The sequence below is a fragment of the Netta rufina genome (assembly GCF_964035555.1).
Source record: "Netta rufina genome assembly, chromosome: 8".
Taxonomy (NCBI): Eukaryota; Metazoa; Chordata; class Aves; order Anseriformes; family Anatidae; genus Netta; species Netta rufina.
In genome coordinates, this window is record NC_140131.1 from 5,924,735 (window position 1) to 5,944,889 (window position 20,155).

Consider the following 20,155-nt stretch of genomic DNA (forward strand, 5'->3'; position numbering starts at 1 on the left):
TGTCATGGGGTGATGGGGTTTGGCTGGATCGTTCAGTAGAAAACCCAGTGTTTTTCCTCATTTCATCCTATGAGTTAAAATTCCTAGAAAGTGAATATATCCACCTAGCACTGCATATTGGATAGCACCTCCCTGAACTGTACCAAAAGCTAGTGAAATCTTCCTAGCATTTTTTGCACCAATCGCAGCTTTTGTAACTTTTGTCACACTTTTGTCAAGTGAGTAGAAGAAGCTAATCCTGATTATATTTTTTTCTTTTTTTTTCTTTTTGGGAAAAAAAAATCACAGTATAATCTGAGCTAGACTTTGATTCTTGACTAAAAAAAAGGAACGAGGTGTCTAAAGCCCTAGTATATGTATTACAATACCTGCACTCAAAATACTCACTTCATAGCCTGTGTATAAACGATCAAGCATCCTTCTATTCAAATTTTAGATTTAAAGGCAGTAAAGAAAATGACTGAGAAATCCACTTACTGTTTTAAGGTATGAAGCTCTGTTTCTGCAAATTCATGCACTGTGTGCATGATGAAAAAAGAGAAAAGGCTGTGTATGATAACACTGTAACTAACAGACATATGTAAATATATTTGGAAGTTCTACAGTTTTGATACTTTTTTAAGAACACATACACACAAACCTGTACAAAAGGCTGCAGGTTTGGGTTTTTTTTTCAAACCATTGTAAATGAACTCAATGTGCAGTGTTGATTTCAACCTTTGCAGATTTATAACTACTGAAAAGTCAAACACCAAATTTGTTTTTTAAGAAATTAATTATTTTAAATAACAGTTCAGATTGTTAGGATGATATTTAACATTGTAATCACTTCTGATCTCTGTCTTGTCAAGTTCTGTTAGAGTAAGTTCTTGCTTGGTGCCTTTTGTGTTTCAGTTTTGCTATGGACAAAAGGACCAGGGAGGGGCGGGGGAGGGATCTGCTCTGTGTAACATTTGCTGTACTTACATAAAGATTACTGAAAACCAAATGAATACGTTTGTAAAACAGTGCACTGTTTCTATAGAAAGATTAAATTTTTTTTTTATCTGGGCCTACTGACCTAATTCCATTATAGCACTTACACCGCTGTCTTTTAGACCTGGTACTATGTTATATTTTGGTTCGCATTTTCCTTAATTCTTAACTGCCCAACCTGGAAGCAGGACTTGGGAGCCCTGTTGTATAACTTAGCTGTTCTCTTCAGCTTCACTCACATCTTTAGTAGAGCTACAGCATCACAGCAAGAACACTTAAATGTAGACTATGAACTGCTTTCAATGAACACACTTTTTTCGGAATTATCTTCTGCCACTTAGGTTTTGGCCATCTTCAAGTTACATGAAAAATAGTGTCTCATTTGTTATTTCCTTGGGCTAAACAATTATTTTAATTACATCAGTGACTGATATAAGTCAGCAAACCTTGCAGTGCTACACTGGTCCTTACCCACTTGAGAAGAACACCAGATTTTAACAGGTAGTCTTTTTTTTCCCCTCCAAGTTTTTGTGATCCTATACTGTATTAGCAATAAAATATTTTGTTTCGCTTTCTACACATAGAATGAGATATGAGATAATTCATACTAATTCTGAGTACTTTCCTTAGGAGGCTGTACCACTGCACTTACAGATGTAAATCCCTTTAGTGTTCACATCATGCATGCAGCCTGATTAGCTTTAGCTTTTGGCCTTCTGCTGGAGTACGTCCCCATCATTCCTTACACTGAGTTTGCACACCACCAAAGGAAGCCTACCACTTTGTGAAACACTTTTAAATGTCACAGCCTGTCCTTCAAGAATGGAGCTAGAGCCATGGACTAGTGCAGTTTTTTTTTTTACTACTTCACTACAGGCAGTTATAGAGTACAGCATACCCAGTGCTAATTTCAGTTGTCTCAACATTGGAGGAATAACATGCTGGCCAGCTCAAAACACTAATTAACAAATTACGTGCTCACACTTACTTTGCCAGTCCCAGTACCTTCTATTCAAGCAGCTACAACAGGAGCACTTCGTAAGCATGTGCAGTGACCTTGGATGCTCTGGAAACAGGACACTGGTTGATGAGGGTATCCGTAGAGGCCCAAAGTGCCAGCTGCTTGACATTTCTTGTGGCTTACCCTGATGACAATAGCCAGGGCTTCTCCGCTTTGAAGCTGTGTGTTTCTACAACTTGCAGATGATCGTTTCCTGTGGTTTTCCTCAGCTAGCAAGTCTAGTACATTTGAGGATATTTTTTTTTCTGCCTGAATAGTAGGAGCTGATAACAAAAAAAAAAAAAAAAAAAAAAAACACACAAAAAAGAGTTATCTTTGCAACAACATCTATGAGACAAAATACAAGGCCGGTGCAGGGGGAGGAAGGTGAGGAGATATGTAACAAGCACGCTAGTTAGGGTGTAACACCAATTCTGCTTTGCAAAGAAAAGGGGTTTCCCACCCCATTGCAAACCACACACGCCAAAAGCACCAACAAGGTACGTGCAGCAATATGCAGTTCATAAAAAGGGTCTTAAAAGAGTTCACCATGCAAGGATTGAACCTCACCATGAAACTTGCATCACTTACCAGGAAACTTCTCAGCCAACTCACTGAGTAAATCCTATTCAGGGTTTTTATCTGCCAATCAAATAATTAATTAGTTCCAACTGTAGCAATTTATTTTTCATATATTTACTCCCCCACTGGGACACAGCTGAAAGCACATACATTTGTTTAATTTAAGACATTACAAATAAGGCATAGTGGAAAACCTTATGACTGAATGTTCCAGAAAAATCACAGAATCTATATAGTTGCTAATAAGGCACAGAAATTAATAAGATCTAAGCAAAGAGAATACTGCAATAATGCTTAGAAGATAAACTGTACTTGGAAAGTAATGTTTATGTATGAGTTTTGATGACAGGAATTTGAAGTCAAATTTTAGACTTCCTGCAATAATGAAAATCTGACAAATGATTGGAAATTTGCATTCAATTATTTTGCATTCAATTATTATTCACAATGTCTGATGGGCATCACACTTAAAAGCCTGGCCCCATGATTTGACGCTAAAGGCTTCAGTGGTAATAAAAGTAGTGAAGACATTTATAATAAAAACTTTTTCAAACACATCAAAGGCTGGAAGCCTGCAAAGAGCAGTTGAGGTTAACAGAATCTGTTGCTGTAGAGGAAATCCATGATGAACATGTATTTTTAATTTTGCATGCAACCTTGAGCTTCCCGGCTCAAAAAAGGCCTAATGTAGCCGGAAAAGATACTGAGAAGGTCAGCAAAGATAATCAAAAGAGCTTGTACATTTTTCAAAGCCTCAACTTGGGGAAAAAAAACAAAACAGAGGATATACAATACCCATATATACAACCATTATTCCCTAGCGCTTTCTCTGCACCATTAATTATTCCCCATTTCTCACAATACCAGAACTTGAAGGCATGCAGTAACATTTAATCAGATAGCACGTTCAAAATACATGAAAGAAAATACTCTTCACAGAATGCATAAACAAGTGGCACCCTCTGCAACGCTACCTTGTGAGTAGGTCTGTCCGTGGCTGTGCTATACAACATATCAGCTGCACCTTCTGGACGATGAAGAATCCAAACTGAGAAGCTGAAAGCTGGGCACACAGCAAGCAAGGATACTCTATACAGTCAGTGCTCTCGAAGGCTTTCCTAAGCATCCATTGCTAGCTACTATCAGAGGTGAGAAAGGGTAGATGGAGTGTTGTCAGATCCAGTAAGAGTCCTGATGATCACAGAAATAAGAAAAACAACTAGGAGAAGTTTTTTGTGTTTGTTTGTTTGTTGTTGGTTATTATCTTATTTTTCTATAGAATATATGGAAATTTGGTTAGAAAATGGAGTAACTGAAGCTTATCAGAAATATTGTCCATATGAACAGCACAGTTCGTGGACCTCTTCATGGGGAGCCATAACAACTGCAGGCCCTTCTTCATTCTTTGATCTCTGTAACATGAGGAATGAACTTACCCAAATCCATTGACATTATATATTCCCTTACAGAACATACCTGATCTGGAACAGTCCCAAATTAAAGGTTACTTAACACTTTAGGGCACAGAAACAAGCTAAAATTTATTGTAAGATCTTATGATAAGGAAGAAGATTAAGGGTTGATGTGAAATCTTTGATGTGCCTGATGAAAGCAGTATTTTTCATATAGGAAGATGGGGGTAAGAACGTTAATTGAGGGTGTTCACCAAGCAGTGGGCCCTGTACATCTAAGACAGCTGCAAATTCTGAGTCCTGTTCTTGCTCACCATATCCAACAACCTGAAAAATTCAGAGACCAGTTACCAGAAAGGCAACAAGTGGATGGTAAAAAATCCAAAGCAAGCTTTAACCATATTTTATAAACCAGTGTAGCAAAACTGGAGTACAAAGCAGTCAAATTCAACATTCTGAATCTGTAGTCTAGGCTGCCTCCATCATCAACAGACAATGCTTTCAGGTAGTGTTTCAACCTCCCTGTCTTAACATGGGAGAAGTATCCTCTATCTCTAGAGGAGCCTCTGTCCACTAGGGACAAAAGCAGCTTAACTACATGGCTAATGTTAAAATAATTGAAGTTGATGAGATCAATCCTACCACCCACAACTACAGGGATAAACGCTAGTACAGAATTTCACAACTTTCCTGCAACTTTCAGAGTTCTTAAGTCAAGGACTTAAGTAGCAGCAGGATTTCAGAGACTGACGCCCACTGTAGCATTGGTAATTCCAGCATTTAACTGTTATATTTCAGGATTCTAAAACTTCATAACCGTTTTCAGAGCACAGCACGTTAAAAATGGGTAGTCAGAGCATCATGAAGAAGAAAAGAAAATATCTTGAAATTCAGTTAAGACAGTCAAATTGCATCTTTCCTAAAAAGAAATAATAAAGGAAAAGTGTCCAATATAGCACTGATTGCAAATGTACTTACATGTATACTGAGTGTTCTTCTATCTTTTCCCCTAAGAATTTGTAACCATTCAATGAGATCTTCTTTGGTAAGTGATTTTAATGCTTCATTCTAAAACCCACAAAAGAATACTTAAGACATTGTTGTGTTTTGTTTGTTTTTTTTTTTTGTGTGTGTGTTTTGTTTGTTTTTTAAGACATTGTTTTAAAAGCGAATGGGATCGCTAACATTAAGGATCACTGCAAACATTTTTATAAGCCTTATGCTTTACAAGCTTCTGTACTCCAGCACCAAGTACAAGCCTAATAACTAAACAGCAAGGTCTGTCAACAGCATTCTCTGATAGAACTACTAGCCAGTGCTTAAGAAGAATTAACCTGGATTGGTATAAATTCTGTGAAATAATTCTGAATTATTACTACTATTCACCTTGAAGCACACTGCATAATGCCTTCAAAAAAATAAGAAGCCATGAACAGACCAGATTTAGATGTAAATTCTTTATACCATGCTGGCCATCGTTGTTGTTTGCTTCACCTATTTGTTAAAACACTTTATAATAATAAAGTTAATAATACACTTTCTATTCAAAAATCTAAAAGGCTACTATACATAACAATATGATGAGTTAAATTAAAATCCTTACCTCACAGGCAAGCCTGTCAAAAAGATACTGCTGACTTATAATTTCCTTCCAATGTCTATCCATTTCTCCACCAAGAAAAGTATCTTCACATTCTTTAGTGTTGATTAGAGAACGGACCTGTAAAAATACATTTTTATTAATATTCATACAGAAAAGCCAAGAGCCCTGAAAAAGAACTGGAGTTCAGTCCCCCGAAGTCACAAAACAAAACTAGGGAACAGTATCAGTTTTTCTTTCTTCCTCTTCAAGCTGGCTACCTGGTTGGTTTGTCAATAAATCAAGACGAAAGAGCCTGTGGAGGTTTACTAGACTGCTTCTTTCTGATTACCTGAGCATGAAATGCATCTTCAGTTAAAAGTTTCATTTTTTCTTCAAAGTACAACAGAAATTCTTCTATTTTCTTGTCAACAAATTCAGAACTGAAGGGAGACGAAGGACCAAAGTTACAGACAATGCTGTTAACTTTCAGATTCAAATGTCTTCTATACCAGAACTGAGTGTTTCTATGCTCGTTCAGTCAGGAGAGGGAAAACCTTCACAGTTTACCTCTCTCAGGCAACATCTGACCAAAAACCTTCATCTCTAGGCTGCTAGTAAGGCCACAGTATCACTTCTACACCTGTGCCTGGCTTTCTGTCCCTCTCATTTGCTGTGGTTCTTTCTGGAGCATCCTTCTCCAGGAAACATCTAATATCCCTTGCTTAAAATGCATTATCCAGCATAGCCACTTTGACTGCACACTATGGGTGATCATGCCACTATGAGCTGAGTAAGAGGTACTCTCTGAAAGCTGGGATGTTTAACTTCCACTCTTTCCTTAAGACAATTGTGTGAAACTGCAAAACTCACTTACAAAATAGTAGCAGTCTTCAAATCAAAACAGAAGTATCATCATCCAAAAAGATGCATACAAAGTTGTTCTGGCACTAAAACTAACAGCTCTTAACAAATGTGGGTTTTTTTAATCAGTAAGTTAATAATTTCAAAACAGATGTTTTAGGTGGTTTTGTTTCTCACACGGGCTTGTTTACTGTGGATAAGAGAATCTTAACAGAGCAAAAACAAACAATGCAATGAGAAAAAATATCTTTTTACCAAAAAGGGATGAAAAAGACACTAACAGTCTGTGATATCATATAAAGACTACATGCAGCAGAGACTTCAACTATATAACATTTTTTCTACCTCCAAAACTGACAGCTAAACATGCCTGTATCACTGTACCATAAATATAAGCACTGTAAGAACAAGAAATCTTAAATCTTAGTTGTATAATTTAATTGTGAGAATTCTTGTAACAAATATCTTATTCAGATAGGAGCAGATCTGCACGTGCCAGCTCTGAATCTCAAAGCTCTCAAAACCCGAAGATGCGTATGCCAGAAATCCAACCACTGTAAAATCAGGAAGACTTACTTGTGCTTGGCTGCTTGTGTTGTTACACTAATGGAAAACCCAATAATCCCAGAATTATTTCTATAGGCCGGGTACACATGGTAGCTTAAATGAAAGAGATAGGGGAAGGGAAGACTTGATTACAGAAGCAAAGATCACTTAATATTCATAATTTTAACAACAAAGTAAAAACATTACCAGTGCTTAGACTTAACATTTCACATAAGGCTACTAACACCAAATATTCCTAAAGGGTTAACTTAGAAACATATGCAAATACTAAGAGGAATAACCTTTTCTAAGTTCAGTCAATCTCCTACAGCTCTGCTTAATGTTTTTATAAACAGGCTTAGATAATTATATTCTAAGAATTCCTGCAAATGAGATACAAGATCACGAATGGTCCAAGTTGGGCTGTCATCAATCCAAATGAAACAATTTTTTAGGCATCTGCAGTTAGCAAGTGCCATCCACTGAAACCATGTCATGTTTCTTGCTGGTTAAAATGGACAAGATGAGTGTGGCTAAGCTGTCAGTGCTCATACATGAAGTTCCTGACAGGATGTAATGTATGGATTAATTGAATAGCAAATAGCTGTTTAAACTCCTAGGAACACCATAATTAAATATCCCTTTTTAGGAATAGCATATTTTCTACTGACTCCATGAAGGATATTCATACCTGCACCAAGAATACCCCTCTCACCACTGCAGCCATTGACCTGTCTCCCAGCATTCAATAAGCAAAGAACCATGTGAGATATTCTTCCAGCAAAGATTTGATGCTTCTTCAGTTGATTTTTGTTTATCAAGAAACAGATTTATTTTTTTTTTAAATGCCTTCAAGTCTACCTTCTGATTTAGACACTAAGAATAATGAAAAAATTAACCTCTCCATGGAAGCTAACCTTGATTGTGAACTTTACAGGGTTTACAGCCTGAAAAAAAGCACAAAATCTTTTTGACAGCATCTAGCATTTCTCATTATTTTGCCTTAGCTATCAACATCAGCCCAGGACATAGCTACAAGTGAACACCAACATCTTAGGCATCACAGCTTATATGTGGACAACCGCTAGATGCAGAACACTTTGTTTTTCTTTCTTCAGTTGTGTTATCAGTTTACAGGAGGCTTCTTTGTGTAATTTCAATATATAGAGCACTAAAACAATTACACCAGAGAAGGCAGGGTATTCACAACATGAACACTGGCATAGATCCAGACTCTAAATATTACAGATACACACAGATTGGAATGCACCCCAAGCATTTATGCAGTTATGTGCAATTAAAGAGAGGACATGGGCCCATCTGTAGACCTAGAAAAATTAACTAAGAAGCTGTGACAGAAACATCTAGTGACAATGCTGTATTTTCTTGTAGTATATTACCCTGGACTTTCAGCTACACTATTCCAGAAATTAGCTAGTTTCCCATAGCAACAAGGTAATGGGACTGATTGTTCAGGAAGAAAACAGCTGAATGGGAACTATACCTTCTGACAGTGAGCTTACCCAAGTGTTTCTTTGGTTCACAGGAAATTGAAACAAGGCTCCTCCATGTGCATCTGAAACACAGCTTGAATTTATTCAAAATGTTCTCCTGTAAACAACAGTAAATGTTTTACCACACCCACACTATTTCAGCCCTTGTGCACAGGCATGATCAAATCAAGGAAGTATGGACTAAACCCACTACACCTCCTCCCAACTTCTCCTATCCTCAAAGATTTAGGAATAAATTAACACAATTAAATCTATGCCCCTTCAACAGGATAAGATGGAAAATTAACCTTCACACTGTCATTTTATAACAGATATATTTATTAATTCTTAAGTGAAACAGTGCATTGTTTGAAGAACCATCCCAGAACAGTCCCAAGTACTTACCCTATAGAAGTGCAAGTAGGCTACAACAATCACACATGTCACAGGAGTTAGTGCTTTATCTTAACGTTAACCATTACTTATCCACGTACTGAGCATTGCATTGTATGTAAATGCAGCCAGTACACAAACCAGTAAACACTCATGATTTGTTAGAAAACATCAAAACTTACCACAAGCAACTCTGTAAGAACACATTCTCTTAAACTCCTTGCCCCAGCCTAAAAACAAACAAATCCAGCCCAGATTGACTTCGGCATTAAATGCTCAGTAAATTATCATACAAAGCAACAAGCCAACAATTTCTGTTTTTCTATTGTAAAAAGTAAGTAGTTTCATTTGTTATCCACTACATGGGTAGGAAGACTAACTAAAGGGGAGGGTGGGACTTCAACTGCCCACCAAGGCAAGAAAGGTAAGAAAGGTGATAAAAGCAAGACTGGATTGGATGGGATATGAAAACACGAAATACATACATTGAAAATAATCAATAACAAAATAATATAGGCTGTAATTTCATCAAGGACTTTAGTAGGTCTTGTGCAGAGGAACTGCGCTTACAAAATCACTATCATTCAGTTCTCTTTCCCTGCACAGCAATCACGCGGACTGGTTCTGCATTGATTGCTCTTTGAATTGTGCCCACACAGCAAATTACTACAAATAATACAAACAACTACATGCAAAACTCTAATGCCCTACCTGATAATACACCATCACTTCAGAGTTGGCATCCCCTTTGTTGAGAGTTTTCACTTTGCAGAGCAGGTGTGTATTTGGCAGATCTACCACCCGGAACTGCACAGGGCAGGGGTGGGCCAGGGGAGCAAACTGGAGCTTTCTGAAGGGAGCACAAAGAGCAAAGTGTCAGACAGCTGCTCACGTCTCAGCCAAGAACAATGAGCCAGGCTTCACAATCCAGATACCGCGGTGGTCAATTCACATTGTTCCCCTCCCCTTAAAATTCCTTCCTATTTAAATGAACAGAAGAAAAACCATAAGGTTTCTAGAATAAAGTTATATACTTGAAAGTCTTAAATCAATTTCAATTGTGCTTTCAGTTTTCTTCCCACCCTAGCCCACGCTTTCCCTCCAGGAAAGTGTAATTGAAGGGGAATTGTGTAGGAATCAGATACTCACGCAACAACATAACGCAGAAAACCTTTTGCTTCCTAGGAAAGAAAATGTGCAATTAGTTTAACTTCAGAGATGAGAATTATTAGTCTTAATATACACTGCCAAGTTCAGGAAGGCATCGATTGCCTTGTTCCAGAACCCTTGCCAATGATCTGTGAATCTTCAAAGCTCTTGAAGATGACAGATTCTGCTCTCTTCTACTTTGCAGGGGAAAGAAAATAAAATTAAGAACTACTTCAACATAATTTCTTGCTTGGGCATTTGTAGCCTTTCCCCAGTAATAATGTGGCGGCAAAAAAAGAACCCATGGAAGATGTAGACAGTGTAATGCAACTTTGAATAGAAAGGAGACCAGACACAAGAAATCTAGAGGAGGAACCTCTCTTGCATGGTATGATGAAATACTTGGAAGGAAGGCCCAGCTCTGGCTGAGGGAAAGGCAGCAAACAATGGAACAGAAGAGCACAAGAAGACAGATGACTACACGGTAGGTGTAAAGTATACCCACCAGCACAAAACATAGCTTAACTCTGCGATAACTATGCCTTTAATCTTCAGCTTAACTTTCAAGCAACATGCCACAACAATAACTCAGCAATTACCAGAACCTCTATTTCCAATAATACTTTGACAAAAGTTTCCATGAATCTGCTTCTTTATTGTTAAAACAGTAACCTTATCTGTCTACTGAGAAGCAGAGGCAACCTTGTATAAGTGGATCTGTGGCTAAACCTTGGCATGATCAGGTTTTTAAAAACTAAGACTTATGGCCTGTAGACAAAGCTCTTCCACATGAATTACGATTAAGCTGCACTGCTCTATTTGACCTTGTCATTTGGCTGTATTACACCACAAATTTAGCAAGAAAATCAAGAGCATTCACATTTGAAATTCCACTTGAAATACAGTGGAATACTGCCTGTGCAAAGACTGATCAGCTTTTAACATTAACTGCAATGCAGAAACATACGTGAGAAATAGAACAATTATATATCATGTTTAGTCAACAAAGGAGTAAAATAGCAAGTGTCCTAGATTATATTGGCACTCTCAGGCCACCTGAATCTGCCAAAATACTGGTGAAAAATAGGGCTGGCAAAATGGTTAGTAATAAGGTTTGCTGTAATTATGTTCAAAATAATTAAACGCAGCTATTTTATGAAAAGCGAACAAACAAACAAACGAAAAAAAAAAACAAAAACTGCAGACACCAAACTTTCATTGCCGAGCTTACCTGACACGTTAAGTTTCCTTGTGCTAAACCCTCCACAAATAGCTGTGATTTGAAAGCCTTAACAAAAGACAATAAAGACTCTGCAGAAATGCCCTTCATTAATCTCTGGTATTTATCTATGATAGGCCACTTGCCATGCTCCAAAATTACATGACATAGGTCTCTAAAAAAAAAAAAAAAAAATCATTTCAGAACTTTGGCAAGAAAAAATGCAGTTGACTTTACCCAGAAACATCAGATATTGTCCCCAAAAGAAACGAAAGCAAGCATGAAACTACTGACAAGAATCAAAGGGGGTAATAAAATACAGGCTCTCAAACTTGTAAACAAGAAATTCAGAAATTCACGCATAGGATTAAGAAGTTTCACCTTTGTATTAAACACTGTACCTATCATCACATAAATACTATTCTGCAGTACACCATTCAGAGAGGTCAATAAAAAATTGAAAAAGTTTTAGCAGATACCTAAAAAAAAATTGTTAAAAAGTATTAAAAAAAGAAGAAAGTATTTTATACTGAAAGCTTCACCATTCTTCTCATAAGCCAAACTGTGACTTGATCATTGACTTTAAGCAACAGTCTCCAATTTTTATTTAATTGAGGGGAGGGGGGGTACATTTTTCAACAGTCTTTGGTGTGGTTATGTAAGCCTGTTCAGAAGCACAACTAAGAACTGTGAAAAGGGAAGGAGTTATAGAAAGCACCCTAAAAAACTGTTTGCCTTCCTGAGTTACAGAGTCTTGGTAAATCTCATTGCAATAAAAAACAAATCAATAGGAAAATCAGTCAGTGTCACTATAGAAATATTTGAAGCCAAAAAGCCAACGATTTTGAAAAATAACATTTTGCTGAGAAACTGCATTAACAAAAATGATCCAACATAAGACAACCACAATATATCTTCCACTATACTGAATTTTTAGAGATGATATTTACCATTGGATTGCCTTTTTGCTGAAGTTGATTTTTTAACACACAGTGGAATTTCCAGTAAACTGGCTAACTCAATAATGGTTTATACAATTATTTGATGCACTTATCTCCCTCATTCTTCAGGGACCTATGCACTGTTTGTGCTACCTGTACAGCAGCCCACAAAAGGCTCAGTTTAATCCTAGATACTGGAGCAGAGCCTTTTAATCTACAGGTACACAAAAGTCTTTGAATTTCAGTTAGTCAATTCAAGCCAAAATCCTACAAAGACAACATAACGTACAAATGACAAACTAATTTTACAAAAGTGTCAATAGCTATTAGTGATATGAATGCTACAAAATCCTTTAGCTTCAATTTAGTATCTGAACACACTTTACCTTCATAACAAGAGCAAGGCCAAAGAGGAGCAACCTCTAACTGCTCCTGCAGATCGGGAAACTACAACCCTATCTCATTTTGATTAATATTTTCTCCTTTGAGAAAAATCAGCACACAGTGCTAGCAGAATATTTACATCATCAGATTCACAGAATATCACACAAGATGTCAGATTATATTCATACAGTGCTAGCTACTGTCTTTTCTTTAAAGATTATGCAATGTGGTTTCTATTGATCTGTGGAAGAATATTCTAGGTACCTTTCCTGCTTTTCAGCTACAAAAAAGCTCTGACTCCAGTAACTATCCTTTCCAAAACAAGCAGAAATTTTGCTGGCTGACACAAATTTTATGCAATATCAGTTTTGTCTACTTATCCTTACCTGTGCGGCAGCAGACCTCAAGTTTCTCCTCTTCTTAACATTTTTTTTATTTTATAGAAACAAACAGAGGCTGTCTAACTGATAAGCAAAGTAAAAATAAAATTTCCTTCTGGAGAGAATGCGAGAAGTACTGATAAAGATATAGCATGAAATGTGAGTGACACCGATAGCAATTAGAAAGAAGTAAAAGGCAGCTGGGCTGAAACTCTGGGAGTGGAGTGACCCCAGCTGACGCCTATTCAGAAGATTTGGTAATTTAATGAGGAATTTTAACCTCAGAGAACATACACACAGGTGCTGTTGACAGAAAAAATGTAAGCAACTAAGAAAAAAAATATACAGGATAACTTTTAATATGTGAATTCATGTCAGCTTTTGGCACCTGATCATTAGTCTTGGTACTTAGTATAAAGCAAAAATATTTGGCAGTTTGAAAATTGTGCTCACATATAATTATTGTGCTGGCATTCACTATATTCAGCAAGAGTATGCAAAGAACTGCATGGTAATTTCTGATAAAAAGACAGGCAACTCTTCAAGCAACTACATTACGCTACTATGACAACATAGGAAGAACAAAGATTAATGCCTTTTTTTTCCCTATCACTACCCTAAAATTAAGCCTTTCCCACAGACACTCACTTGGCTAGCATCTCCGATTTGATGAGCATATTGAAGTAAGTTTTCCTTAGTTCCTCCTTAACCATCTCAAAGACTCCTGGAGTAAAACTGAAGTCAGACAAATGGTCAATGATGAGCTGAAGCAGTAGCTGTAAAGAAAATATTGTTTCCTGAGAAATTTACACTATGAGAAGGACAACTTGGTTCTTTTCAAATCAACCAAATGTGAGACATAACAGAGCATTCAAAAATACAGTACTTAAACCTCTTATATTTTCTCCAGGCAACAAATTAATTACATATATATTTAAAAGAAAAACCATAAATAAATGAATCAATTATTTAAAAATAAATAATGCATTACCAGAACACATCGGTCAGACAACAATTCTGCTAAAACCATACAACTCCTTTTACCAAGAATACTTATAACTGGATAGCTATCTCTTATTATAAAATAAATTAATAAATTTAACTTAAAATAGTCAAGAAAATACAATGAAATTTCTTTACTTGAAAACGGGGAGAAACAAACAGAGCAACAACCTACTCATATTGATGTGAAATCTAGACAGCAAAATCTTCACTTGTAACATCCTGCAGGATACACAAATATCTTGTTCACCTCTGGTCTTCCAATAAAACATTACAGAGGGATGAAAATTCATTCTGCCCCTTTAGTTCCTTTCAACCCTGTCTCATAGTCAAAATGTATCTAGGACTTCAGAGATGCCAGTAAACTATACCCAGTGTATGTAAAGACAGGAATCTCTTACATTAGGTTTTTCTTGTCCTATACTAAGATCTAAATTTTGCTCCCAGAGCTCCTAAAAAGCTCCTTATATCTGAATAATTAGTTGCAATAGTCACTCTCACAGAGTTTGGCTTTTCTCTCAAGCAGCCACCCCCTGGGATGGCTGAAAAGCTTCTGAAAACCAAATCTGATAATTTGGAAACTGAAAGTAAAACTGCAGTTACTAACCAAAGTTCTTCACAGGTCCAGAAGTCCACAGGTAACACATGGTTCTTTATCTCTAGCTGAGATCCTTTAGGAATGTGAGAATTTCATAGCCAGAGTTAGGTTCCCACACTATCAAAACCTTATCCATATTACAGACATATCTTTATTTTACTGATATAACTAGAAGCAGTTGATCAGTGAACATATTTGCAACTGCTCCCTTCATAATACCAGTTGGTGGAGATCCATCTGTGCCAATGACACTTCTTATAGACAGAGGAGGACAGTCAATATGATTGTGCCTCTATCATCTACTTAAAAATACAGAACTGAATAGCTATTAGGAAAGCACTTTTTAACATCTGTATTGAAATGATTTGTCCCAGCTTGCTGTTGTGACTCCACAGCTGCCTCCCCCTTCCACCGTCAAACAGTATGCCCCACACACATATCTGCTGTTTGGCACTGGCCATGCTCTCAGTTCTTAGACCACTTCTGTTAGAGGAAGTCATGGGAGACTTTCATATGATAAGCATAAGTTAAAATCAGATTTGTACTGAGAAGAGTTGCATTATACATTTCGAATCAGAGCTCAGTATTTTTAAACTTTCATTTCATTCTTTCTTACTGCATGCAAAAAACCTTGACTTAGTTAAAACCCAATTGTTTTGTATTCAGCCTTCTTTACTCCACACTCATTCTTTTTACAATTCACATCCTAAAGTGTCCAGCCTAAGCCATAAGTCTTTACCTCACTGATCTTACAGTTTTTGAGGGACTCAGCAGAAAAAATGCACATGGTTCTTTACTACATGCAAAACCATTATCCCTCAGTAGACTTTAAAACTAAATAGAATTATTAATTAATGAACTGTAGCATAAAACAAGCATTTCAGGCTTCTGACTAACAGAAAATAATGCTCAACATTTGATTTGTTGAGCTCTATTAAGGATGATGTTAAGACTTACAGGTAGCTTATGATTGAATCCTTTCACTCTAATGATCAAACCATGCTCTCCAGCCACCAGTTTGTACTCCAGTTTAGGAATATCAGCTCCATATGCTGGTTCTGACAGATTCAGAGACAGGCTGCTTACAAAAATATCTAGAAGGACTACACTACATGAATGAAAAAGAATGGGAATCAACATGGAAAAGAAACAAAGAAAAGAACTATTCAATCCAATAGTTCTAAGAACAAGTTATTGTTCAAGGGTAAGAGCTTGAAGCACCTAGTTAGGTATTACACACAAAGATGTCTTCTAGATTTTCTGGCATGAGACTTAGAAATGTAGTGTATCAGAGGAAAAGCAAAAAAAATGTTATTAAAACCATGCTGTATGATAACTTGCAGCACTTTCTAGTATGTGCAAGGATAACAACTACCTTGAACAAAGAATTAATTTTTAAGGACTATATTAACACTCAGTAAAATTTGTTTGCTACATACTAACAAGGCTAAAAAAAATGTGTTAGCTGCAAAAAAAGGTAGCTGCAAAGATGACATTTGAAAGATTCACAGCTATATCTGAAATGGAAGTGTCTGCGATGGAGTCAAAATAGGTATAAACACATTTTATCACTTCAAGGAATCTTTCATAATGGTTAAGAATTGTGAAATGCCCACCATATTAAAATCAAGTGTTTCTGTTAAAATTTCAAAAACATGTACTGTTAAGGCCTGGTGAAATAAAGGCTTCTGAAGATATTTGAAATAAATGATTCTCCCTTTCATGAAGCTCTGTAGCAATCTTACAACAGAACTACTATCCATCTTGTTACAACAGACAGTCTTGATCAAAGGTTAGCGGGCATGCGGCACAAAGGGGGATGTGATATATTTATGGAGTTACAAGTAGAACTCAGTAATTTACGCACTTCAGTGCTGTTCTGCATCAGTTTCTTTCACAGCTACACACTAGAGATCTCTCAGTTTGTTGTATGTGCTGCCCACAGCTGATGGCCCGTTCCAGCAGTCTCTGATCAGCTTTCTGTTCTAGCAGATTACTCTGATTTAATTCTTATAACCATAAGGGTTATAAGCTACTTTCATACCAAGTCAGCTGCACTAACATCTAGTATGCATTTCCGTTTTCCTGCAAAAACATTGCTTTCCCTACCTCCTCAAAATATAACTACTGAGCAACAGAGCAAATTAAATGAAAGGAATGGGATCTTTAATCTGTATCGAACATGTCAATTGCTACTACTTTATCAAAGATCTAATTTTTTGCCTTAGTCTGCTGGGCAGATGACAGAGAGATATTCTTACCTCTCCGCAGACTGTTGTACCTGTGGAGAAATTAGGTGGAAATGTACATAAACTGAGAGGGGAAAAAAAAAAAAAAAGAGAGAAAAAGAAGAAAAGAAGAAAGGAACAACTGCAGAAACAACTTCAGCTTCAATTCAAGAATGCAAATACTTCTGAATAGCTTTCTTCTAGCCAGTTCCATAATTATTTTCACCAACTTACATACTTTGAGCTACTTTTAAATTTAAAGAGAACTTGGAGTTGTAGTCACTTTGCATTAAGAACCAAAAAAGACACTCATATGGAGAAGACAGATTGTACTTATTCAGTTTTTAAATTGCTCAAGAGTTTATCTGCTCTGATTTTCTTTATAGGCACTAATACCACAGATGCACAGATATTTGACATAGTTACCCCTCTATGTCAAAAGCAGTAAGAAGGCCTCTGAAAAAAACAACCAAAAAATACTCTTACAGTATATAAATACTACATCAAAAAGATTCTCGATAAGAACTTAAGTACATGTATATCAGATACAGAATATTACTACACTAATAATGGTAATATAGTTTTATTTGGTATTGTCTCAGTGACTCCAGAGAATATATTTGAGTATACAGAGAAAATATAAATGTCTGGGGAGAAGGAAGGGTTGCAAGGTTCTGGGATGGGGTTTCTTGGGAACTTTTTTGGTGTGTGTGGTTTTTTTTTTTTTTTTTTTTTTTTTTTTTAAATTACAACCAGACTTGCAGTCCCCAGATTGGTTTCTTTCTTCCAGATGCTTTAACTCCTGAGAGGCACACTTTTTTTTTTTCTTTTAAAGTTAGATCTGTATTAGAAAGCAGTGCTTTTTTAATCTGTTTTCCTTTAATAAAAAGCGGGGGGGAATAGATTGATTTATTAGAGGGTCTTTCAGTTTTTAAAGTAGCTTCATGTTGAGTCAGAGTTCAAAGAATCAATAAGAATGACAATACTTGGTCACAGTGTTCTACTGACACTTGACTTTGAGATAGATCCTGCAATTCAAACCTATAAGGAAAGATAATCAAGTGATAATATCTATGAGCTCTTGTACAGTGAAAAAAACAACTGTGTTAATCTAAGTAGCACATCAGGCTAGCATAAATTGAGATATTCAAGTTTCTATAACCCAAACAACACAACTGAGCAACAAAGCTCTAATCATAAGCAGACACCTCTGATATACTAGACTGCATGACAAAGTACCCAGCTGGAATTGGGTTACCTGGGAAAGGTGAAGTTAGGTGAAAAAGTGAAAAACAAAACCAGAAAACAACACTTTAGCTTCAACAGAAATAATGCAGTTTTAATGGACCATGGAATAGCAGGTACCCACTAAGAAGATGACCTTTTCTCCAATACTAGAATAACAAAGTTATCAAAAAAGAAATGGTAATAAACCAACTTCAACTTTACAAAATCAATTTATGTGAGAGTAAAAGAACAAAAGACATGACCTTTTCTTTACTATTAAATAAACCAATTCTATTGTACTGAAGTCTTCCTTTAGAACATAAGTTATTGCCTGACCTTTCCTATTCCATTGTGGAATACAAAGTGATTGGGCAAGCATTTAAGCTCTTTTCTTCTTCTATAAATCCAACATACAGAGTTTTATGTAACCAGAGAGAATAAAATGTGCACACCTTTCCTAACCTCAGCATAGGAGCTTCTGTAGCTACCAGCACAGGTCTGTATGATCTCCCTCAAAGTTGAGTCAAAGACCATATAGGCTAACAATCCACAGATGCAGGTGCTGGAAGAGGAGTGGATATTTGGGCTAGGGGCCCAGAGGGCAAAAGCAGTAAAGACTGGGGTATCACTGACTATATAAATGAAACCACTGTAGTTCTGCATTAACATCTCTCTCCAGACTTGTCTTAGAAAAAGGTATTCCATATAACAAGCCATGTGCTTAACCATCTATTTAACAAAAGGGAAAAAAAAATAGAGACTATACAATGTTTACAGGAACCTGGAGAACACTTTGTTTTGCACATTTGTTAATACATTAGTTACCTTTAGGTTTCCTGAATTTATTGTCTTTCTTGTACCACATGCATCCCTGTGGTGTATTCAGAACTTTCACTGGATAATCTACCTCAGGAAAATCAGGTGCCTTTAGGGAGAAGTCAGTGGCTAACACAGAAACACAACACACAGCTTGTTAACTTCAGATCCGCCATCCAAGTACACTATTTTCAAAACAGACTTTTCCCAAGTCCTCTATGTCTTTATATTAAATTCATTGTATACAACTCTTCGGACACAAATAGTTAATTAGGCCCCACAGCAATAATTTGAACAATATTGCCATCTTCAAGCAAAGTGCAAATAGACAATTATTCAAAATGCTAGTATTCTTTCTGATTGTGCTGTCTTTCTAAAACAGTGTGGCTGGCCAAAACCAATAATGCAACCTCAGATTTTCTTTAGCCAATTACAAATTATTATGAATGCATTAAGACAGTTTTATTTCACTTTGCCTTAAAAATACAGTAAAGAACCAATGACAGATAGAATTTGATTCAAAAACTGAAATTTGTAAAAACCTTGACCAAAATTTAACACAAATAAACATCTTCCTGTAGCTATAGAAATACTGAAAATGCACAGACCATTTTTCAGATATTACTTACTATCATGCAGAACAAGCTAGGGAATACATGTAAAACAATGACAGAATTCAATCAGGTATAGGTTTCTTACCTAGATATTAATTTTCTTCTGGATGGTGCAAGTCCGGATTTATCTCAAAGTCAAAGGCCCACACAGCAGCCCAGTATTGCTCAATGTCTGTGAAGCACATGAAGCCACTTTTAAAGTGTGTTTTCAAACAAACTTTGAAAATCATATGCATTACCATTCTCAAGTTACCAAAAAAATCCGCTATATGCACTGCTTGTGTTTTCATCTCTTTACTTATTTACTTAAGCAGAAAATTCTGTTCTCCCATATAGAAGATACCTGGCCCCTAAGGTTAGGTAGGCTAATTTACCACAAAAAAAAAAAAAAAAAAAAAATTTAGAAGGAAATTGCTACTGAACATTCACAAAAACACCCAGTCCCTTTACAACATTCATACAGTCAGGTTAGCAATTAAAACTGATTTAGAGATCATAAAGGCTGACTAGTCAAATTTCTTTCTCACATATTTAGATGTGTGTTATTAGGCATTACTCTTTTACCTTTCTAACAGCTTTAATTTCCATTTGGAAAAAAAAAATCTAAATTCTTTAAAGGCTCTTACCTTCTACACTGTACTGTGTCTCAAACCATCTCTCCTTTAGAGGACACTTTCCCTCGTTGGTAGACAACAAACAAAGATTGGCTCGCTGAGGGCAGAGCAGGTCAAGAACATTGGAAATTACCTATAT

The 20,155-nt window shown here is 36.4% G+C and overlaps 1 protein-coding gene across 1 annotated transcript in view; it reads right to left on the bottom strand.

Moving 5' to 3' along the window:
- Window positions 1-4,098: 4,098 nt before the first annotated feature.
- The window catches only part of LOC311212047 (nardilysin-like), a gene marked incomplete at both ends in the record, with an annotated part of 29,537 nt that continues 13,480 nt past the window's right edge, over window positions 4,099-20,155 (bottom strand). Inside the window, 15 exon segments of the mRNA XM_084291153.1 lie at window positions 4,099-4,296; window positions 5,573-5,689; window positions 5,901-5,991; window positions 6,989-7,072; window positions 8,482-8,498; window positions 8,502-8,534; window positions 9,027-9,074; window positions 9,556-9,694; window positions 9,994-10,025; window positions 11,225-11,387; window positions 13,566-13,693; window positions 15,475-15,625; window positions 16,779-16,830; window positions 18,798-18,917; window positions 20,029-20,149. Of these exon segments, the coding sequence (XP_084147279.1) occupies window positions 4,099-4,296; window positions 5,573-5,689; window positions 5,901-5,991; window positions 6,989-7,072; window positions 8,482-8,498; window positions 8,502-8,534; window positions 9,027-9,074; window positions 9,556-9,694; window positions 9,994-10,025; window positions 11,225-11,387; window positions 13,566-13,693; window positions 15,475-15,625; window positions 16,779-16,830; window positions 18,798-18,917; window positions 20,029-20,149 (1,494 nt within the window).